At 40.0% G+C, this 24,209-nt stretch overlaps 1 protein-coding gene across 1 annotated transcript in view; it reads left to right on the plus strand.

The window, feature by feature from the left end:
• EPC2 (enhancer of polycomb homolog 2) overlaps positions 1 to 24,209 on the plus strand; it is a 54,097-nt gene that overhangs the window by 24,556 nt on the left and 5,332 nt on the right. The window contains exons 2-12 of the mRNA XM_066611949.1: positions 1,584 to 1,743; positions 4,873 to 5,018; positions 9,614 to 9,820; positions 12,386 to 12,534; positions 12,841 to 12,970; positions 14,490 to 14,681; positions 15,439 to 15,528; positions 15,800 to 15,945; positions 16,045 to 16,388; positions 21,562 to 21,698; positions 23,903 to 24,059. Coding sequence (XP_066468046.1) covers positions 1,584 to 1,743; positions 4,873 to 5,018; positions 9,614 to 9,820; positions 12,386 to 12,534; positions 12,841 to 12,970; positions 14,490 to 14,681; positions 15,439 to 15,528; positions 15,800 to 15,945; positions 16,045 to 16,388; positions 21,562 to 21,698; positions 23,903 to 24,059 — 1,858 coding nt within the window. The remainder of the gene's footprint in view (positions 1 to 1,583; positions 1,744 to 4,872; positions 5,019 to 9,613; positions 9,821 to 12,385; positions 12,535 to 12,840; positions 12,971 to 14,489; positions 14,682 to 15,438; positions 15,529 to 15,799; positions 15,946 to 16,044; positions 16,389 to 21,561; positions 21,699 to 23,902; positions 24,060 to 24,209) is intronic.

Genomic DNA, 24,209 nt, shown 5'->3' on the forward strand with positions numbered 1-24,209 from the left:
TACTCTTGTGTGGAGCAGTCCTCAATGTGTAATGTATGTTGTCAAAGAATATTCAAAAAGAAATAGTTGATTTAAGGTTGCCATGGTGATTGAGGAAAGTGCCTGTTTGCAGACATGGGTGTTCATCAGCTGTAATATATGAGTTTGGGTAGAAGAAGCTGCTGTAACATACCTTTTACTTCTGTGTAAAAATAAAATTTGACATTAATATGCAGGCATCCCCCCCCCCACATTATCCGCTATTCGAAATTCCTCCCCCCATTGCAGCCGCCCACCCCCTTGCTGTTCCAGGTCCTGCTGGCTCTTTGCTGACTGCAAAATGGAAGTAGGAAGCACCCACAGGAAGTGAGGCAGAGAACTGAAAAGAATGTGACACTTATCATAGAGTTCATAAAGAGCTTAGCACTGTCATTTTCAGCCTCTGCCTCTCCTCCTGTGAGTACTGCGTGTTTCCTGCTTCCATTTTGCAGTCAGCAAAGAGCATGTGAGACTTAGGAACAGGAAGACTTGAATCAAAAGAAGATAAATCATGTGCTTGATGGGGGGGAGTTTGAACCACATGTTGTAGGGTTCCCTTTTATCACCTGTTTCTGTATCCATGGGGGGATGCAGGGAACATATCCCGGGACACCTGTGTTTAGTTTTATTTTTTTAAAGAGCCAGGGACTTCGTGTGGTATATTCAATCATTTCATTAATGAATCTAATTTTAATAGTCTTGCATGATCTGTTGAGGTCTGATCTCCCTTATTGTTCTGTGTTTTAGTATTGTTTTAATTTTTCGTTTGTATTGTGTTTTTCTGTTGTAAGCCACCTTGGATGCTCCTAGTGTGTGGGAGAAAGCAGGAAATAAATTCTTTAAATAAATAAACATATAAAGATATCAATACATATCTCAGTGAAGAGAACATGTTTTTCGAACATGAAAGTGGTCAACTGAGAGTGTAAAGCTTATTTAGATCTTCATTCTGCAAGATTTTTCATTCCATTAACTCTTAGCCTGTGCTTGATTTCATAGTTTTCTGCTTATGGCCTGTATCCACTCTGCTACATTCATCAAGTATCTAGAATATATTTCATCAAATATCTTCCCTCTTTCTTTGCCAAATAACTTCTCACCACAGCTGTCTAGAAAAATCAACAAAAATAATTACATCATAAAAATATTAACTGTTCTGCTTCTCTGTGCATATTTAAATTACAGTATTCATTTGTGGCTTAAAAGAAAAAAGAGCGGCTATAAAGCTACCCTGTCTCTTGCCATTCTTATTTGCCACAAGCAGCCAGAATATTAGTTGTTTAAACAAGCCTTCTCCAGAAATTTTGAACTGGGTTTTAGGTTATAGGCTGAAAGATACTTTGTTAGGAATGTCTCATAGTTCAATAAAAATCAGTTTCATTCTTTAAAGAGAAGCATTTCATCTTTTTTGCCTTTAGAAATACACTAATTGAAAAAAATCAAGCACTCTCCAGATTTAGCAGTTTTCAATATGATGCAGGATGCTACTGTAAAAAAGTAAACATGTTTGTGGTTTTTCCATGGGGCAACAGCAGCATCTTAAACCTTTGCCTTCCATTTTTTAGGAACATCATTTGCAACGAGCTATCTCAGCACAGCAGGTCTTCAGAGAAAAGAAAGAGAACATGGTTATTCCAGTTCCTGAAGCAGAAAGCAATGTCAACTATTACAGTCGTCTCTACAAAGGAGAGTTTAAACAACCAAAACAGTTTATTCATATTCAACGTAAGTTCATTGATATGTCCTTTTTTGTTGTCTTAAAAAAAGCAATGATATTTCCTTTCAGCCTAATTCTGTTGGGCTTTTACACTAGTGAATTCAGTGTTCCACTAGTGTTAACTGCCTTATGGCAGTTGTAAAATACATTCTGGCAGCATGCGGAGTCACATGTTGCAGAGTGCTGGTGGGAAAGCTGGAGGATCTTTACTGACCTGCTGACCCAGGTAGGACAGCAGGAGAGAGCAGGAGGAAAAGGGCAGAACAGGGGCAAGGGGTGACGTGGGAGAGGCAATGGGGTGGATTGCATCTGGGAGGGGAGTGGGTTCGATGGCAGCAATGACCGCCTAATCCGAACCCCTTCCCAAACCTGATCCCATGACCTGAATCCATGGAGACCTGTGCCAGTGATTTCACTCACAAAGGTCCAAGTAGACCCCTCCACACTGCAGAAGCTTACCCCTGTGTAATAAACTTTCCTTTACCCTGAGGAGACAGCTGCAACCAGCCTTCCCCCTGCAGGATGCAGCATAAGCTGGCTGTATCAGCAGGCGGGGGTGCAAGGAGGATAGGATTGGACTGTTAATCTTTGAGACAGGTTAGGAGAGTGTTTTGGGAGAGTAGCTGCCATCTTTGTCATGTATGAGAGTTGTAGAAGTCTGCATATAATTTGTGTTACGATAATAGCAATTGGGTTCCTCATTACTAAGGTGAAAGTTCCATAATATAGCCCAAAGGTGAAACTGTATTTCTATTGTTGGGATTTTTTGCCATTTGTTGCTGATGCTGGTCCACTTGACAGATAGAAGTGCAACAGTGGACTACTTGCATATGTATCTGCATATACCTTCTCCTGTTTAGTCTACATTACAAGCATGCACCATCAGGTTTGACACTTTTGGTTACCTGTTTGAGAGAGATGGAAAGGCTGAATCCAGGCTTTGTTCTCAGTAGGAGGATAAGGGTACCTTCACTCAGCAATCTCCTTCATAAAATGATTTATTTATTTTAATTATTAGATTTGTATTCCGCCTTTCTCCCCCAAAGGTGGCTAAGAATCAAGCTAAAATACAAACAAACAAGGATACAAATAAACATTAAAAATACAAAACACTTAAAAACAATTAAAACATGCCATTGTAATGTCACTTTCTGCTCAAGCCATTTCTGCCCAACGTTGCATATACACAACAGGAATCAAATGTGTACACCTGTGGGCTGGGCAGAAATTTGTTAATGATGTCACTTCTGGCCCTCAGTAGGTATCATGAACATCCTTTGGCCGCCTGTATGAAATGAGTTTTATACTCTGCCTTAAGCAATAATATTTGTTGGACCGTATGCAGGAAACTGTAGCCGTAGGTATGAGGTCTCCTGTTCCTGATACTACTTTGGCTAGATGCAGAGGTTGGGAGAGGTCTCACTTTGATGGAAGATTGGAGTTCTTAGCTACAGTTTTCTTGTAATGAGCTTCACCAAAGGCAGATTGCGGTTGTGGATGGACAGCTCCTGAAGGTAAACATTCAGAATGGTGCAAAATTATCCTGATGAAAGGATCACGGCATGCATTTCAAACCTCATTTCTTGCTAAGAGCAATAATTTTTGTTGAACAAGTGGCACTCAGTTACACTTTTTAGTGTTTGCATGTCTATATAGCAAGGGTGCCTTTGTCTAAAAATTATTGCACTATAAGGAGTAAAGACTCAAAATGTTCATTAGGATTCTTTTACAACAATTGAATTGTTCCATTCTGGACCTTTGCACCTTTGTCAATTTGTTCACTTGTTAGCCACTCTTATTTTTGTTTCTTCAGTTTTACTTTGCAAGACCTGTAAGATATATGGACAAGAGCATGATGTGTACCTAGTGTGACATACTAATATAAAGTATTTCTGATGAGATAATCATACATTTTTTGCTTGAATAAGGGCCAAACTAAGCAATGTGTAGCTAGGCTGGTCAGGGCCTGTGTGTTTGAATTCTTAAATACAGAGCACAGCTCCAATTGCCTCCACAGAAGTGGCCTCCGAGGCTTTCAGGGGCCTTTCTGAGGCCCGTGGAGGCTGCACGCGGTCTGCACAGGCCTCGGAAAGGCCTCTGAAGATCGTAGGGAGGCACTTCCAGTTTTCAGACAGAAACCTGGAAGTGCCTCTCTAGGACCTCCAGAGGCCTTTCCGAGGCCCCTGGAGGCTGTGTGCGACCTCCATGGGCCTCAGAAGAGCCTCTAGAGACAACTGGAGCACAGCTCCAGTCACCTCCAGAGAACGGGCTTCTGAAGCATTTAGAGGCCTTTCTGAGGCCCACAGTCTCTGTGGGCCTCAGAACAGCTCCGGGCACAACCGGAGAAAGACTCCAGTCGTGTTTTGAGGTGTGTGAAGCCCAAATTTCGCATGACTTGGTTCCACGCGAAATTTGGTATTCACGTGGGTTCCAGGAACGGAACCCTCGCGAATAATGAGGCTCCACCTGTATAAACCACATTGTAACTGAGTCTCAGTCTATGTAGGGTTACCAGATACCAGCTGGGACAGAGTGCCTATACCTTTAACCATTGTATAGAAGAGGAAATTTTGGCAGGTGCAGCTTAACATGGAAGGGTTTAAAAAGCTGCACCTGCCAAAATTCTCTCTATTGTACAATGGCTAAAGTTATAGGCACTATCCCAGTTGGTATCTGGTAACCCTATGGAGATATTGGCAATACTGATTCAAAGAAATAATTGAGCTTATATGCCTAATAAAGGTTTGTTGTTGTTGTTGTATAAATAATTGAGCTCAGTTGATGGAACAAAAACTGCTTTTTTCTGGTTCATTTGACAAACTATCAGACAGTACAAAAATTCCAAAATGTAGTAATATCCTTAATGTGTAAAATTTGTCATACTGTAGTATTTTCTATAGGTACCTTTCAGCAGTGCAGAATTCTGCTTGCCTGCAATGTACTGTGAACTGAATGTTCAACATTTTGCAAAAGAGACAGTTGAGAGTAAATAGAAAAACCTAACTGCCTTTTGGGAGAGGAGACCCTTGCAGTAGTTAGACTTTTGTTGCATTCCAATTGATTGTATGAAAGCAATTAGTATACATGTGCACCTTCTAGCATGGCATTTAAAATTCCTATTTTTTTCTTTGTTTCAGCCTTCAATCTAGACAATGAGCAACCTGATTATGATATGGACTCGGAAGATGAGACATTATTAAATAGACTCAATCGGAAGATGGAAATCAGACCACTGCAATTTGAAATTATGATAGACAGACTTGAGAAAGCTAGTTCTAATCAGGTATTGTGCTCTCAAAGAGATCCTCATCTTAGATTTTGCTAATAAATTTGAATTTGTATAAATGTTCTTAAACTTGACTATCTTTATTTGCATCTCTTCAGTAAAGCATAGATTTAAAACCAGTAAAGCAGGACACATATCTGTAGAGAGAAAATTATATAGTATATATATGTGAAGAATATATACAAACAAAGAAAACTAAGGGTGCAATCCAAAGGTCCGATTGGGCTGGCCACTGCCGGAAGAGGTGTGCGCTGGCCTCCAGTGCGCCAGTACCCAGTAAGTTTGTGCCAGCCTGCCTTGGCTCATGTGAGGGTCTGGGAGGGAGGGGGAGGGCAGTCTGGGGGCGTTCTAGGGCAGGGGAACGGTGGACCTATGGGCGGACTGGGTCCAGAAGGAGCATGGAACCAGGATCCAGCACTTAGGCAGGATCCTAACCCCCCTCCTGGGCAGCCCAGGTTAGTGCCAGGCAGCTTGGATCTGCGCCACCTCTTTAGGTGGTGCAGATCCAAGTAGCCCCATTCGGGCCACTGCCGCATTACCTGGGGTAAGGTGAATTGATTCCCCTTTCCCCAGGTTGTGCCGCAGCCAGCCCCAACCCAGCGCAGGCCAGCCAGCCTGCCAACGCAGGATAGGATTGTTCACTTTCCCCAGGTTGTGCCGCAGCCAGCCCCAACCCAGCGCAGGCCAGCCTGCCTGCCTGTTCCAACGCAGGATAGGACTGTTCACTTACTGTTATGGTTCTCTTTCCCTGCTGTCAGTTTTTCTTTCTCAGCAAGTTGCTGTCTTAGATACATCCCCTTGCAGTGAGGATGTTTGTGTCTTCTTTGATGCTGCGTTATTATATAGGTTACCACAGTGAAGACTTTGAATGTGGCTCTCCGTCCTACACGTGCTAGCTATACTACCTGGTATTCTGAGGTTAGAAAGACAAATTAAACAGCTGGCATGTAGTTATGGAGGCTGCAATATTCCAGCTTCTTGGACATCAATTGTGTAAACCTCATTAAAAATGTCTCAGTCATTTATCTTATGGAAATGACGACTGGACCATGGAAATAAGGCCCATCTTCCAACCGTGCTCCTTAGCATAAGTAAAGTAGTAAATAATCCAAAGTCAGTTTTGAACTCCACAAATAATAAACTGAAATTTCTAGTTTATCATTTGAGAAGAATATGAGAGACCCCAAAACATTGGAAGACGTTTACCCTTATCCAGCAAAGCTTATGTAGATCCATGTTAGGCTATAAACCAGAAAGCATCTGATTTATGCATTGTAAGCATTGTATAATAAGCATTGTAGCATCTGAAATTGAGAAAATATCTAGGAAATGTGTTTCAGCTGAGGAAAGTACCTACAGTAACTTCTTGCAGACTCTGATATATAGTACATTATTAGGCACTGAAAAGCAGCCTCCAACTACATTTAACCAACTGATCAATTTTCCTTTGAAATTCTGGTTTGAAGTACAACAGAGCTTAAACTCAAAAGGAATTTGGGTAGGAAGTGCCTTCCATTTGTATGCAAACTAGCTGAAGTATAATGAAATTGTATCATGAAGAGCCCAAGCAGTCTCTATAGGATAGATATCCTTTTATACTTCTTAATGCTCTGAAAAAAATGAGAAGTGAAAAAGGAATCTTGATGTTAGTGTCATCTGGTTGGCCTTGTAGTTATATATGCCTGGAACCAATAAACCTGTCAGTCAAAATTTTGCAACCAATTCTTCATGCCATTTCATTAAAAATAATAATAATAATAATAACAACAACTAGGTATTTATATACTGCCTTTCTGGTCATCGGATTACTCCTCTGCCTTTATTCAAGGCGATTTACATAGGCAGGCATTTCTAAATCCCTCAAGGGGATTTTTACAGTCATAGAGGTTCTCTCTTTCAAGAACCAACAACATTTCAGAATGGATCTTCCTGGATTGGTCTCATTTCTGGCCTCCAGTTCTCCCACACAAGCTGGCAAGCAGCTCCATCTCTCACATGGAGGGCAGCCAAGATGCTTCTTGTTCACACCAAGAGCAGGTGGAATCACTCAGCTGGGCTTGTCAGCTGCTTCAAGATCTCGCCATTCTCAGCCGTTCAGGGAGCTGCAGGTGTGCTCGAACTGATGACCTTCTGATGTTATCTTCGGGTAACGGAGGCTCTACGCTCTAGACCAGACCTCCTGCCCTTGTACATTACATTCCTGAGTACATTACATGTACATTACATGTACATTCCTGAGTAAAGATGTGTTATGTCTTCTTCCAAAATACAAACTCAGTTTGTATTTCATGGCACTTTGGCAGAAGGAGACTAATAATAAAAGAACTATACAAAAGACAAACTTGGGTCTTTCAAAACACTGAGATTACAATGTTTAGAACTTGGAAATGTGGGCGGGGATAATTTGAGTAGCACTTAATGTATTCTCACACCACTTCAGAAGTCTGCACTTGGAGCAGATAAGGATAGCTTTATCTGCTAAAAATTGCTAAAAATGTGAAGTTCTTGCCCCATTTAACTATCTTAAGCGTACTTAATTTTTATGGACTTAATAGAGCAAGTTAGTAAAATTTAAGCTCCATTGATTTCAATGGGTCATAAGTGTAACTAACGTCCATTTGAACAGAGCCTTTCGGTGTTGATAGTTCGGCTGTAAATGAGCTTTTGGAAACTATGCTTTCAAGCCAACCACTTTTGACCTACACAAGAATTTTCTGAGTTTCATGTGCAAATTTCAAAATAATTCTTTTGTACGTCAGAAGTGGTCAGCTTCTGTATTCTGTAAGATCACTCTGTTCTTCAGATAGTGGTATGGAGGCCTGGAAAATAATATTTTAATGCAGGGGGGGCCCATATCCACTGATCCTGTATCCACGGATTGGGTCTGCCCCCTGTGTGCCCCCCTGAGCACTGCCCTCTGAGCTCAGCAGAGGCCAAGGGCATCCGTCTTTGACCTCTGCTGGGTTCAGACTGAGCTGTAGAGCTCAAATCACATGACTTCCAGTTTCAGCTATCTACAGGGGATTCTGGAATGGAACCCCTGTGGATAAGGAGCAACATGTATAAAGTCACTTCCTAGGCACATAGTTAAATTTCTGATGAGTTGGTTATTGGAGAATTTAGAATCCTTGATGCACTGTTAAAAGCATGGAATATCTCTTGAAAGCAACTGTTAAGATTCCTACAACATGCCACCTGCTTTCCCTCATCTTATTGTTTACTTGATGAAGAGTCTTGTAAGATTCAAAGGATAGCTATTTGATATTCTGTTACTTTTTTTTTCTTGATTGATTTTCTCTTCTATGGCCACGTGCAATTTTTTTCAAATTCAAATTTTTTTCAAATTTCATATATATATATATATATATATATATATATATATATATATATATATATATATATATATACACACACACACACACACACACACACACACACACACACATACACACACACACACACACAACATTGTAAAGTCTCTTATCGGGTCTAGGAAGTCTGAGGAGGAGAAAAGCAGTATATAAATACAGTAATAAATACATAAAAACTTTTTTAGGCTGCCAAAGTCCAGATTACTAAAAACGTAGGAAGAAGGAAAATTTTTTTACAGAACTATGTAGCATCTAAATGTAGGTTATAATTTAGTCCATATATTAATCATTTATTGAAGCTTGTTGAGATAGTAAATGATCTTCTATCATCCGACATTAGGATGATGGAAAACTCTTGTTTACATTGCTGGAAAGCATGTTTGTAAAGGTATAGCTTAACCCAGGCCAAAATACTACTTTTTCTGCTGTTATGGAGCAGAAAGAAATATATACAGGTGCTGTGTTTTAGAGAGTGAAGAAGTAAATGATTCATAAAATGTTATAAAAAAGTAAATGACATCATAAAATGTCAGTTCTGTAATATGGGCTAACTGGTCAGTTTTTGAAACTATGAAATTTCACTTTGTTCTGTTTAATTACATACTAAGTTGCTCTCTTCACATTTGATTAAACTGATTACATGAAGAAACTGAAATTATAAATGCAATTGCATTTGTTACTCTCTCTCATACTCTAGCACACATTCACGCACACAAAACATACTGAGTGGGCTCTCTGTAGCCATGGGGGTTTGGTTCCTGGATTCCGCATGGATACCAAAAAAATGGATGCTCAAGTCCCTGTAAAATGGCATAGTAATTGCAGATTGTGTGCTTTAAGACCCAGTGGCAACCTGCCTGAGTGATGGATTAGTTGTGTGCTGCAGTCAGTTGACAGTCGCTGAAGCGACTCTAGGCTTGACAGAGTTCTGAGTGAGGCACTATGAAAAGCGGAGATGAAAGTATGGCAAGTTAGAGCCGGCTGTCATATGCAGTGCAAAGGGCAGTGCTGGCAGGAAGGAAGAAAAGAGAAAGCGGGTGGAATGTTTAAAAATTTTTTTTTAACTGCAGTTGGTTGAATCCACAGATATGAAGGGCCCACTGTATATATTTGTTACCTTTTTTATTTATTGAATTCTTATCTTGGCTTGCTGAGAAAGACCACTACATTAAACTCTACCTTGTTACTCTTACCTAAATGTATTTTTATACCTTCTTTCAGCTTGTAACACTTCAGGAAGCTAAATTGCTGCTAAATGAGGATGATTATCTTATTAAGGCTGTCTATGACTACTGGGTAAGAAAGCGTAAGAACTGCAGAGGGCCTTCCCTCATCCCTCAAATCAAACAAGAAAAAAGAGATGGCTCCACTAACAACGATCCTTATGTGGCTTTCCGGAGGAGGACTGAGAAAATGCAGACTCGAAAGGTAACTGACTTAGTTTTGCAGAATTTTTGAAACTCAAGTCGAGCCAAACCAGTTAAAAGTTGCAAATTGTTAGCCTTTATTAAAACATTGGGTTGTATCCTAGTTGGTTCACACAATACTGTAGAAACCATTTCTGTTCATGCAGAGGAGGAGAAAGATTTGCCAATATCCCTCTTTCCTGTTGCTGTCTCCCATGCTGTGTTCGTACTCCCTTATTCCAGAATGTTAGTTAACTCTTAGGAGCAGATCAGGGGGTTGTGCAGAGGGCTGCAGAAGAAAGAGAGGATAAGTGAAAACCCCTTGCCTTGTCCTTGCGTGTATGTGCAAATGGAGTGCCTTCTGTTCATGGGACAACCATTTACAATACAGCTCTTTGAGATCAATAGCTCATTAACATCATTATGTCTTTCCTTCCTTTGCCGTTTATCTGTCTAGTTCATAATCTCAAGATTTTCAGTAGAAGCTTTTCAAGTAATTATAACTACATACATTTTGTTGTTGTAAAAGCTAGACCTATTCCTGGGTGTATTTGGGGTGCTGAAACCCCCAAAACTAGAGTCAAGCAGGTAAAACCAATGCCACTTTTTGCATTCAGCATCCCAAGAATGTTGTTGTTGTTGTATTTGGATTAGGATGTAATCTAGTTTTTCATTTGTTGAAGACTTTAGGTCTCTGTCTCCTTGTCATATTTGTTGAATAATTCTTTGGTACAAACATTCATCCAATCATTGGTTGTCAAATGCCTGCAGTTTTATATCTGCACTTGGAAAAAATGCGATACAGGTGAAACCTATTAATCCACAGATTTTTCACTCGCAGTTTTATCTCAACAATGAGAAAGGCCCTTTCAGTTACAGGAAAAAAGTCATTTGATAGCCTCATTAATGCAAGAGAGGGCGGCTGGCTGACAATCCATCAATCATTATCTCTCCAGACACTTAGAACAGTTCACTCCAAGGCAAGCAACCCCTTCCTTCCCCCTGAGCACATTGTTTTTTAAATAGATTTGCTTTCATGCAATTTTTGCCATCCATGTAAGTTCTGGGAACGGAACCCTTGTGAATACCGAGACTCAGCCTGTATTTAAAAAAACTCAACAGCCCAATTCTATTCAGTGCTGATGCAGCAGAGTTCATGGCCTAGCTGTATCCAATGTTAAAAGTGAGCAAGCTTGCTCCCTCACCTCGTGTCGAGCTCCACCCTGCCCATCGGGGCTGCTTGGACTTGCGCTAGCAAAATTGCTGACACTAGTCTGAGTAGCCCCATGTAGGGCTTTCAGACCAAGTATGGAGGTTAGGATATGGCAGAGGCCTGCTCCACAGCCCCCAACACCCTCCTGGGCCTGAACTGTCCCCTTCCTCTCCCCGCCCCAAAACGCGCTCTCCCCATCTCAGTTCCACCCTCTTGCCACCCAGAGTAGCACCTACCTGCTCCAGTGGGCGTCACGCTGGATACAGCACTTTCCGCCAGTGCTTTCTTCTCATAAGTAGTTGCAAACATGCTTTATGGCGTGATTGTGATGGCTAGCACCAGCACTGGAACTACTGCGCCAGTGCTGGTAAAGGTTGCAATTGGGTTGTCAGTTACATTAAAATGCCTCTCGGCAGATTGTTAGGTTGTCACAGAAAGGGCCAACTTTCTGTGAATTGCAGAGGAAGGGTTGTGTTAGTCTCTCAAGTGCCATGGGGCTCTGTTTGCAGCTGTAGACAAATGAGATTTCTGTAATATGAAATTTTGAAGACAAAAGCCCACTAAAGTGCTGCATGCGTGTATATAGGTACCCCCCATATCTGTGGGTTAAGTATTCATGGATACTGCAGTTATCTGCAGATCCAGGCCCCCCATCCCCCTTAGCATAGTTTAAAGGCTTATCTCTGTGAAGTGTTCCTTGCTTTTACAGGTTGGCATAAGCTTGCAGTATTAAAGTGTGTGCAGGCAGGCTCCTAGCAGCATGAATGCTTGAAGAGACTAGATTGAAGGTTAACAGGAAGTAGGAAGCTAATTCTTCAAACATTCAGGTTACTGGCAGCCTGCCTGCACATGCGATAAGCTTGCAAGCTTATAGTGACCTGTAAAATACTTCACCCTGGTAAGCTTTTAAACAACGCTAATGGGCGCGAAGGGAGCTTGGAGATAGAGTTCCATGTTTTCTGTATCTGCAAAGGGGCCCTGGAACGGATCCCTCTCAGATATGGGGGGACATCTGTATTCTGTAACTGCATGCTCATTCACTCCTCTCCACAACCCCCTTTTTTGTTAATGCACAGGATTCTTTATCTTTTCATCATTCTATGGAAGGCAGTATATTTTGCCTTAAAAAGTGGACATTCATTGATTTCATGAACATGTCCAGACTAAATAAATTTGTTTTGTTTCGGAAGAACTTCCAAAAAATTTCTATGCTTTGAGTAAGTTTAACTCACCAAATATTTGTTCTCTTCTAAAATGTTTATTCACTGAATATTCATGGTTAAAGTCTACATACCAGCCCGTAGTGCACTTATTTAATTATGTTTATATCTACTGAATGGATATACCTTTTATCCTCATATTTGATTCTAACAGAACCGAAAGAATGATGAAGCCTCTTATGAGAAGATGCTGAAATTAAGAAGGGAATTCAGCAGAGCCATAACCATCTTGGAGATGATTAAGAGACGAGAGAAAACAAAACGAGAGCTGTTACATTTGACCTTGGAGGTTGTGGAAAAAAGGTAAAATTTTCATCCAAACTAAGCATCAAAGCTTCATTTTGTATTCCAATCAATGTTGTAGTTGAAATGTGTAATGTCTTTTATTAGCAAGTATAGTATGTAATGAATGTTGCCTTTGGATTTAGTAGTCCTGACATCATATCAGTCATAGATTCACTGGGTGGCCATAAGCATGCAATTCATTCTCATTCTCTTTTCTCCATTTGCAAAATTGGGAATCATGGTAACTTACCTTGACAGGTTTCTGTAATGATATATATACAAACAAGATTTTACAATATCAGTTATTGTTAATTCTTCTTTAAGATACCATTTGGGTGATTATGGAGGTGAAATACTTAATGAAGTTAAGCTTAATACAACTGAAAAAGAGATGAATGTCATTCCAGCTCTTCATAATGGAAATCACCATAAAGTTCAAGAATGTAAAGTTAAGGTAAAGGTCTTGCATTGCAATTTTTCTTAATTAGCCAGTGCTATGCAGTGTAAAAAGCAAGAATTTCTCATGTCTATTCAGTAATACATTTGTTGTCTCTGTTTTTATCTTGGTGAAAATAAAGCACAAAAATAATTATCTAAACTGAAAATACATATAAATGTTGTCGGTTAATTTTCTGATTTTGGTTTTAGCTCTTTAAATGTCTGGGATTACAATGCCTTTCAGATTATTCAATAGTTAGAAAAGACTAGGTTTCTAGTTGTATAAGGGACCGAACTGAAAGCTTTCTAAATAATCCAGAACATAAAAATAACTGCTAATCATTTTATAAAATAATCAACATATTAAATAAATGTTAGTTTATTTTTAGCTAATGCTATTGATTTTATTCAATGAAAATAGTTCAGTATTCCAACCGAAGCAAGCTAGTTGGCATTTAGAAAGACTCATGTATGCTAAACTTTGAGGCTTGGCAATAAATTCAATATTTTAAACCAGGAGAGGTACCTTTCATTCAAAATGTTTCCCTTTTGTACTTGGATGACATCTAGTGGTTATTTCATTGTAAGCACCAAATATGTCTGATGGTGCTTCCCTTGTTCTCTAATAACATCAATTGACAAATTTATACCATTGCGTTAGTTTTCCTTTACTTGTATATGGTTGTAATGAATTTTTGGGGAAATCCCCAATTTTCCCAGTAAGTGCATCTTAAATTAAATTGAAATTTAAACTTTATTTGAGCAGGCAAATAAACAGTGTATCAGCTTTTTAGAAATGCAGGGGTCCCCCTGTTTTGCCAGGGGATACGTTCCCCACCTCTTTCTTCATGGATATGGAAACCACGGATAAGAGGAAACTGCTTACAAAAAGCAGTTAAAAAATTCCCCCATTGAAGTAATGACTTATCTGCTTGCAATTGCAGCCTTCCTGTCGCTGTTCCTGGATCTCATTGGCTCTTTGCTGACAGCAAAATGGAAGCACTTGGCACTCACAGGAAGCAAGGCAGAGGGCTGAAAACAGTGCAACACTAAGCTCTTTGAACTCTGTGATAAGTGTTGTGGTGTTTTCAGCCCTCTGCCTTGCTTCCATTTTGCAGTCAGTACAGAGCCAGCGAGACCCAGGAACAGCGACAGGAAGGCTGTGATCAGAAGCAGATAATCGTTTGCGTGATGGGTGGACTTTTGTACTGCGGATAATCTGTGGATACTGGATCCACAGATATGAAGGAGGGGTGCCTATGCACTGAGTACTTTAAAATCTTAGTGCAGGATACAGAAAAGGTTACTGGATATAATATGTAAAATTTGTTGAATATTAAATTCTGTGAGTGATACTAATTCAGATCTACGTAACCTCCATTATTCAGCAACGTGTTCAGGAGCAGAGGTGTATCATAGTCTTAATGGGGAGGGTGCGACAAACAACATTAGCTATTCAACTATCTGATAAAAATAGAGCATTTATTAACAAAATGTTTGGGGGGGGTTGTCCAAAATTTATTGTATACAAACAGCATGCTCACCATTCATCTCTAAAAGAAGAAGTATCTGATGTTGTCCGTCAAAAGAAGAAGTATCCAAAGAAGCCTAAAACTGAGAGTGTAATAAATCCTCAGCAGCCAACTACTGAGCCTTTGCCTGTGATCAGTAAAAGTGATATTAAACAATATGACTTCCACAGTTCAGATGAAGATGAATTCCCACAGGTAATGCAAAGTAACCAAGTTGTAATGCAAGTCTTTATGTACATGTAACAGGAAGATATCTGGCTTATTTTTTACAAAGTTGAAGAGAGAGATTGTATAAAATTGAAAATCTTTTCATTGAAATTGATATTTTAAAAATCAGATTTAACTGTTTAACTTTTTCCTTTTGACTAACTTTTTGACTATTATACTAACTTTTTGACTATTGACTAGGCATCATGACACCCCAGTCAGGGAAGCCCTGTCATTACCTTCTTAAGAGGGGCAATGGCAGCAGTGTGGGCAGGCCCCACTGGAGGGGACTACAGGCTCCCAGCACCCTCTGGAGGGCTGGCGCTGCCCTCCAGTAAACATTTTTTAAAAGCGCTTTTTCCACCTACATCCCCCCTCCTGCAAGGGCTTATAGCAGGCCAAACTACTGGAAAGTTTGGGGACTGCTGCTGTAGACTAAAAAATTGCTTGGGTAAAGAGCTGCTTATGTCTGTTAGAGGACTTATGCAAGCCTCAATTAAATGTTTAGTTTTAAATTTGAACAGCTGACTACCCACCATATCACAAACTGCTTGCAAGGTGTGTTTAAAAAACAATTCGCCCTGCTGGATGGGAGATTGATGTTAGAGGAAAATGAGTCTACAAACCCACTTGAACTCACAGAATTAGTTTATGTAAAGTGATAAAACTGAAGGATGAGAGTACTCATCAACTATAATAAGTTAGCATAGTTGTACGTATTAATCCAAACTTATTTGGCTACCAGGTACCCTCACCAGTGTCAGAACCAGAAGAAGAAAATGATCCTGATGGAGCATGTGCATTCAGAAGAAGAGCAGGATGCCAGTATTATGCTGTAAGAATCCTTTGCTTTTATTATACTTGCTTCTTTATCTGTCTAATTCTTTTGATTCAGAAGATAGGTGTTTGTTTCTATTCTTTGATCCTTTTGTGTAAGTTGTCTGCTTTTTGCAACCAAAATAGTGTTGTTAACTTTTCTTAACAGTTCTATGCAGGCTATTATTTTACTCCAAATGTAATATGTATAATATTGTAATATGCATTACTTTTGTAACAGTGTAATATTCAGAATAATACAATTGCAAAACCTATTATCCTCTCCGCAGGCTCGTTTTGACCAAGCTAATTATTCACATGAGAATTCAGAACTAGTAGACTTGGATAAGCTGAGGTATAGGCATTGCCTTACAACACTTACTGTTCCAAGAAGATGTATAGGATTTGCAAGAAGACGAATTGGCAGGGGTGGAAGGTAAAGAAACCCTCTTATCATTTTGCAAGCCACTTGTTATGGAAGTTAAAACCCAAAGATATTGCAGATAAATTAATGCTTTCTTTTTTCAAAAAACAGGGTATTGATGGATCGGATAGCCACAGAACATGATCCCGTCCTGAAACAGATTGATCCTGATATGCTAAACAGTTGCTCAAGCTCTTCCCAAAATGTAGACTTTTCTTCTAATTTTTCACGGACCAATGCTTCCAGTAAACATTGTGAAAATAGACTTTCCCTTTCTGAAATACTAAGCAATATCCGATCATGTCGACTGCAGTGTTTCCAGCCAAGGCTACTAAACTTACAGGACAGTGATAGTGAAGAATGTACCTCAAGGAAACCAGGGCAGGCTGTGAATAATAAAAGAGTCTCTGCACCATCTGTAGCTTTATTGAACACCAGCAAGAATGGTATATCAGGTAGGCAAGGATTTGCAATATTGAACATGAAATGCATATTTCTAGTTTGTCACTCAGGGTTTAGCTGAAGACTCTATTAAGATTTATGTGGCTCATCATTGTGATTTTTTTCCATATGTGTGCAGATTCTTTATGTATGTATTTCCTTACATGTAATTCTACCAAACTTCATATATTAATATTTGATAACCTATCAGAAATTAAGGGAATTAACATTGCTTACTTATAGTGGTAGACGTAGGAAAAAGTATTGAACATTAATACTGAAAGTATTGAGCACTTAGTGCTTAGCACTAAGTAAGCATTTTAGTAAGCCTCAATGAACACACTTGGACTTCTTACTGAATACAATGTGTATAATATCAAGCTGCCTAGCAGAAGATAGTATAACAGTGACTATAAAAAAAGACCTCTTTTTTCTCCTCCTCAGCAGTATTACTTAACCAGAATATAGTAAATTTTTCATGTATAATTATGGTGTTATCTGTGGAATGATGATGGTTAGTGGGTCAACCTTGGATATAGCCAGTATTCCAGGGCAAGTAACAGTTGTTTGTGTATGAGTTGTGCATCATTCAAGAAATTTGATATTCATTTGCATTCATCTGCTGCATTTTCTTATACCCAGAATTGTCTCTAGATTTTAAAATGGTGTTCAGTATGCTCTGGTAGTGTAATTCTTTCTGTTTCAAATGTGTGGGGTTCCACCGGGCTTGCTTTAGTTTCCATCAATGTACGTACAGTGCTGTACACTTGCATATGCAGTAGAAATTCAGGGAGTCTCCTATCCTGATTTTGGATATAGCAGTCTGAAAATACCTGATTAGTTCAAAATTTGCACAGGTGGTGGTGGTTCAAGTTGTCTTATTATGGTTGGTGAAACAATATGAAATACTAATTGCTTAATATTATAATAATTCACTTGATGGACAGTTCTTATCACTGGGATATGTTCTGGAGACCTGATGAATTCCACATATTTCAGTTTTGCTTGTGTTTGTTTTAAAAACAGTAGCACTAAGTCTAAGTACTCGAAGCTGATATAAGTGCACATACTTTCTTGTTTACTTCTGTCTCCCCCTCCACCTTTTCCTTCCTCTGTTGAATCCCTTTTGTCAGTTCCTAGACTGTAAGCTCCTCAGGCCAGGGACTTGCTTTTCACTCTCTGTAAAGCATCATGAATATGGATATGCTCTATATACACATACATCTGACTATTATAATTGAATGTGCTTTTGACATCTAGTGGATCTAATGTTGTAAGAAAGCATTACTCAGCCCTTGTCTACATAATGCAAAACAGAAGCTTGGATCTTGGCTTTTTTTTTTTTCACATGTTATACTGCCTTTCCTCCAAGAAGCTCAGGGTGGTATACATAGTTCCCTTTGCCTTTACAGCAATCCTTGGAGGTAGGTGAAGGTGAGAGATAGTGACTAACCCAGGAAGCTGCATGGCTGAGTGGAGATTTGAACCTGGATCTTCCAGGTCTAAATCCAACTTCCAAACCACTGCACCATCCTGGCTCTCACAATTTAACATTTTGATGCTAGAAGGCACAATATATTCACTTTGTAATTGTTCTCTTATTTGGCATAAATAATCTCCATTACTTTATTAATATTGGAACCTAATTTGCGTGGGCAAAGTTTCAAAATAATGCAGTCAGCCTTCCTGCACACTCCCATAGCATAGTTGTATGCCAAGTGTGTGATGGAGTTCACAGAGCTGCCGCTTACCACTTTCTCAGTTTCCGTAGGTGGCATTGTTGCTTTGTCAACCATCGACATCTGTAGCCTCACTCTCCCACCTGCCTCCCTCCTCAATCCTCTCCCTACGCCAGTGATTCCCAAACTTTTTTTTGTCTGGTGACTCCCTTGACCTACTGGGCTGGCCACGGATTCCCATTAGGGCTACAATCCAAGACATTGTATAGGGTGGTGGGTTTTTCACTGCTCCCCTGTCTGGTTTCTGCAACTCCCCAAGGAAGCATGGCTCACAGTTTGGGAACTGCTGTCCTACGCCATCTTGGCTGAACAGACATTCTCAGCACAAGTGTTATATGACTGTTTCTCTAACCCAGCGCTTCCCAAACTTAGTCAGATAGTGACGTCCTCATTGAACTCTGGACCTGGAAGCATATGATGACACACTGACGAGATGATGTCAGTGCCACTGGAAAAAAGGCCTCAAAAATCATGTAAAATGGTCCAGGGAGGGCGATTGGGCTCTTCTGCAGCTCTGCAGAGACCCCAGTCTACTGCTCTGAACCTCCATGCAGTGATCTGTTCTGTTCTGTTCCACTTGTGCTGTGACTCAACCAGCGCGCGTCCCATGTTGCCTCCAGGAATGCATTGCCAACACCCCAGGGCACCACAACACCCAGTTTGAGAACCTCTGTCCTATCTTGTATCATTTACGTACGTTCTTATGTTTAAAATATTTTTAATTTACACGTTTTTGAGATATGTATAAGAACATAACAGCCCCTCTGGATCAGGCCATAGGCCCATCTAGTCCAGCTTCCTGTATCTCACAGTGGCCCACCAAATGCCCCAGGGAGCACACAAGACAACAAGAGACCAGTATCCTGGTGCCCTCCTTTGCATCTGGCGTTCTGACGTAGTCCATTTCTAAAATCAGGAGGTTGCGCATACACATCATGGCTTGTAACTCGTGATGGGCTTTTCTTTCAGAAATTTGTCCAATCCTCTTTTAAAGGCATCTAGGCAAGATGCCATCACCACATCTTGTGGCAAGGAGTTCCATGGACTAACTACACACTAAGTTAAGAAGTATTTTCTTTTGTCTGTCCTAACTCTCCCAACACTCAATTTTAGTGGATGTCCCCTGGTTCTGGTATTGTGTGAGAGGGAAAAGAACATCTCTCTATCCTCTGTCCTTCCCGTGCATAATTTTGTATGTCTCAATCATGTACCCCCTCAGGCACCTTTTTTCCAGACTGAAGAGCCCCAAACACTATAGCCTTTCCTCATAAGGAAGGTGCCCCAGCCCAGCAATCCTAACCCCTTATGTCAGTGCTTTCCAGCAGTTTCCAGCACTGACATAAGGGCAATGAAGCTCCGAGGTAAGGGAGCAAACATTCCCTGACTTTGAGGAGACCTCCGTGAGTGACACCCAACTGCAGGATGCAGCATATGTCCCATTGGTACCACTATGCCAGTGCTAGAAAGCACTGACATAAGGGGTTAGGATTGCGTCCTTAGTCACTCTCTTTTGCACCTTTTCCATTTCCACTATATCCTTTTTGAGATGTGGCAACCAGAACTGGATGCAATACTCCAGGTGTGGCCTTACCATTGATTTGCACAACAGCATTATAATATTAGCCGTTTTATTCTCAGTACCTTTTCTAATGATCCCGAACATAGAATTGGCCTTCTTAACCGCTGCCGCACATTGGGTCAACACTTTTATTGAGCTGTTCACCACCACCCCAGGCTCCCTCTCCTGTTCTGTGTCAGACAGCTCAGAACCCAGAATGTGATGATCTTGAGATCATATACCTCTCCTAAAACAAGAGATGCATGTTCTGGCATTTTTCTTTTTTTAAATGAAAAGCATCTTCCTTAATCTGTAGCACTGAGTGGAGAAGTAGAGACTGTTATGCTTGTAAAACTAGACAGATTCTAGAATGATGGCATTACAGCATAATCTGGTTGATAGTCATATAATTTAGGTATAGATTAAATCAGTGGTTCTCACACATTTAGCACTGGGACCCACTGAAGTGACATCACCCCAGTGAAGTGACATCATCAAGCAGGAAAATTTTAACAATCCTAGGCTGCAATCCTACGCACACTTACCCAGGACTTAAGTTCCATTGCCTGTCATTGTTAAAAGCATATACATTGTAGCATGTTCAAAGTACAGATCTAAAACATTTCCCCAAATGCAGTCACATACCATAAGAACATCAAGTCTAATATATTAAAAATAAAATATCAAAATGAATGGGGACCCACCTGAATTGGCTTGCGACCCACCCAGTGGGTCCTGACCCACAGTTTGAGAAACACTGGGTTAAATAAAAGCAAATTGACTTTTCCTCTTTGAACAGGAAGCCCCTGCAAGAAATGATTATTTCATAATGCAGTGCTGACAAGGGCAGGAAAAATTCCAGGTACCTAGTCTCTGCTCCTAAAAGTGACCTACTGGTATTTAGGCATTTTAAATATTTTCTTCAGCTGTCTGCAGAGATGTCAAACATTCAGGTGCTAGTTTCCAAAATGTTGAAACATTGTCAACTATGGGACAGAACAAGGATGAGTATTATATTGTTGAGGAAGTCTCTAACCTCTCCAAAGATATCACTATAACAGCAAACTTACCTTGAAGCACAATAATTGCCTAAACAATTTTTTAAAAGTTCATTTTTCCTCCTTTAAGCTCCTTGGGGATTTATTTTCTTGGTTCAGATTGCATTACAGTTATGGTGCTGAAAAAAGAGCAGTTTGCTATTCAGGATAATGAAGAATGGTAATAAACTTGTGGCCATTTTTTGCCTATCTAGAAAATTTGAAAACCTGATGGTTAATAAGCCTGCCTTGCATTTGTCGAATTTGCCTTCTCCTCTAGATTATTAAAAAAGTGATAATTTGGTTATCAAAAAGCATTTTGTATGTAGTCAGGATGACCAGATGTTATAACTACAAGAGGGCAGGGCAAGGCACCACAAAATGTAAGACATCTAAGAAAAATGTAGGACATCAAAAATAAACGCTAAAAACACTCATATTGATTTCATGTGGTTAATTTAATTTAAACGCTATATTAATTATTATTACATTTACAACTATATTACATATAATTGATTACTAGAAGGTTATGCACTGCCTGCAGGGCCTGCTCACAGGGAAAAGGAGAACATTTAAGTTCTTTTCCAGGACACAAGGCTAAAAAAGAGTACATGTAATGGAAAAAGAGTACATCTGGTCACCCTGTATGTAGTACCAAAGTTTTCTGCAAGAGATACAAATGTTTATAAATATATCATTAAGGCCACAATCCTAAGGTGCAGTTGGGTTGGCACAAGTCCCTTGTGCTGGCCCAGTGTTGTCACGAAAATGTTGTAAAGCATTTTTGTGCCGACGCAATTGCGCTTCAACCAGTGCAAGGGTATATTTAACACAGTCATCTTCTTTTCTTCAGTAACGGGGGGTATTACAGAAGAACAATTTCAAACACATCAACAGCAGTTAGTTCAAATGCAAAGGCAGCAGCTTGCTCAGCTCCAGCAGAAACAGCAATCTCAGCATTCCTCCCAACAGTCGCATCCAAAAGCACAGGTAATTCACCCTTCTGAAAAATGTGTTTTGTACATCAGAAGCATAATTCTAGAGCCAGCAGCACTTTTTCATGAACCTTATTTGTTTCTTTGACTTGAGAATCCATGGGTTTGAGGAATTAAGAGTGTTCCCTTAAATCTAGGTCACATAGCCCAGTCTTTTGTCTACGTGACCTGCCCCAAATTCGCCATCCTTCAAGTATCAAAATAATCTATGAATTTAACAGTCATAGATTATATGAGGAAAATAGTAATTCCAGTTATTGTGACAGGAAAAAGGCTGTCATAGTCATGCTGGTTGAATATTGATGGCTGTCCATATTTGCAATGTCTCATTCAATTAGCAGTATGTTTCTGAATAATTTCTGCTTTTGTGCAACCACTTTCACTATGACTGCTTATTTGTCGGTTTCATTGCATTTCAGCAGTACAGTAGTAGAAAAATAGTTCAGGGAAAAGATTCAGTATATTTCTGCATCCTAAGCACTACATTGCTTTTTTCTTTGTAGAATCTTGCTTTATTTAACTTTTCACTCTTATATTAGACATGTTGGCTTTCCAAACTTTTATAGTAAATATAGGCATTTCCTTCCTAAATACTGTATTGCTCCACAATTTGCACTTCAAGCATTATAAAGAAGTATGAGTGATGTTCACAGTTCTGTGTCTTGGTGAGTGAAAGTATAGAGAGAGCAGAAATAACGACATTGTTCACTGTTGAATAAACTAATAATTTAAAGATAAAGTTCAACAAACAGTATCCAATTGAAACTAATAAAGACTGGATAGAAGCAGTGCTTAATTGCTTATACCCTAAGTGGAGACTTTGTTTATATGAATCTTTTTAAAAAATACCTTTTAAAATCTATTGTTAGAAAAATCTGCCTTTTGCCAGTTAATACAAGTAATACCGGAGGCGCAATCCTAAGTGCACCTTATGCTGGCTCAAGTCCCTTCCAAAGAAAAGAAACTTATACAAATAAGCATAGGAGGGCCGTAAAGCACGTTTGCGCCTCCGTGGGAGGAAGCTGCATCGGTGCATATAGATGTGCTGATGTGTGGAGGCCAGTAGAAGCCTCCACGGTGGCTTCCTCGCTGCTGCTTGTGTCGGCGCTCCCAAGGGCGCTCCTCCCGGGGGCAGGCGCGTGGGGAGCCGGGTGGAGCTGGGACCCGGCAGTTATGCTGGATCCTAACCCCCGTCCCCACGGAGAACGGAGCGGCTTCAAGGCGCTTCGCTCTCCTCGGGCGAGCAGCCCTAACCCAGGGGTAAAGGGAAGAGCTTCCCCTTGCCCCTGGCTGAGCCGCTGCAGCCAACAAACCTGTGTTGGATGCAGCACAAGCCTCCTGGCTTTCCTGCTTCAGCGCAGGTTTGGTTTGCGCCCTAAGTCTCTTGGGTTGGATACAAGATTTTGTTTGTGAAGTAAGGAGGCTTCCAAGCTCCTTTTGTTCATGGGACAAAAACATCAAATCTAACCCTTAACTTTCAGTTAAAAATTATTCTGGGAAGTTCTCAATATACAATTCAAAAAGTTTATATGCAGCAGTTAAAATAATTTAGAATTCAGAAGATGAGAATGATATATAGAATTTGATAAGCAGGATTGATTAATCTGGCCATACTACCTCAGTGTATTCAGTATTTTATTTGTATAAGTTTTTTTCTTTGGAAGTTAGAATCTCCTTAGATATATATTGGAGTTCTGTTCTGGTCGAAATTTTTTATAATCATATTGGTGGCTGTGATCGAAGGCTTCTTCTTAGCAAATAGTTTCTGATACAGCAGGAACAGTTACTGTTTGGGGTGGCCATGGAAACAGTAATCGGAAAGAGCTCTTTCTAAACCTGAGGACCACTTTTTGGGGTGAATGTGGTAAAGGATAGTGGCAGAGGCCATAGATCATTTTGGTTTAAGATCAGCTGCCTCTTAGAAGCCTTCTGCTGAGGTCTAAAAGATACTGCTTTTTCAACAAGCCTTCTGATGTTAGCATGATAGTTTTGATACTTTCTGGTTTTATTTGTGTTTTTATTATTGATTATCAACTATTGTATTTAATTAGGTGTATGTATTTCTAGTTGTCTGTTACAAAGCTTCTTTGGGAGAAAAGAGAGACAAGAATTGAATAAATAAATAAATTTTTGTGACTCTTGACCCTGGATATAATCTTGTCTTATTCGCCTGTATAACTGTTGTGCCTGCTTCCTCAGGGCTCAAGCACCTCTGACTGCATGTCAAAAACGCTTGACTCGGCCAGCGCCCATTTTGCTGCATCTGCAGTGGTGAGTGCACCTGCTCCCAGTCGCAGTGAGGTAACAAAGGAACAGAGCACCAGCCACAATATCAATGGTGTTGTTCAGCCTTCAGGTATGGATGTGTTTTTTGTGCTCATTTTGTGCTCATAGTTTTTTTGTGCTCATAGTTTTTATTGTGCTCATAGTTTTTGGCCATTGAATTGGTGAAATCAATACAGAAAAGTGCTTCATAGGAAGAAAAAGGAAGGAAATCTAGGAAATA

The sequence above is a fragment of the Tiliqua scincoides genome, chromosome 1, assembly GCF_035046505.1.
Source record: "Tiliqua scincoides isolate rTilSci1 chromosome 1, rTilSci1.hap2, whole genome shotgun sequence".
NCBI classification, from domain to species: Eukaryota; Metazoa; Chordata; class Lepidosauria; order Squamata; family Scincidae; genus Tiliqua; species Tiliqua scincoides.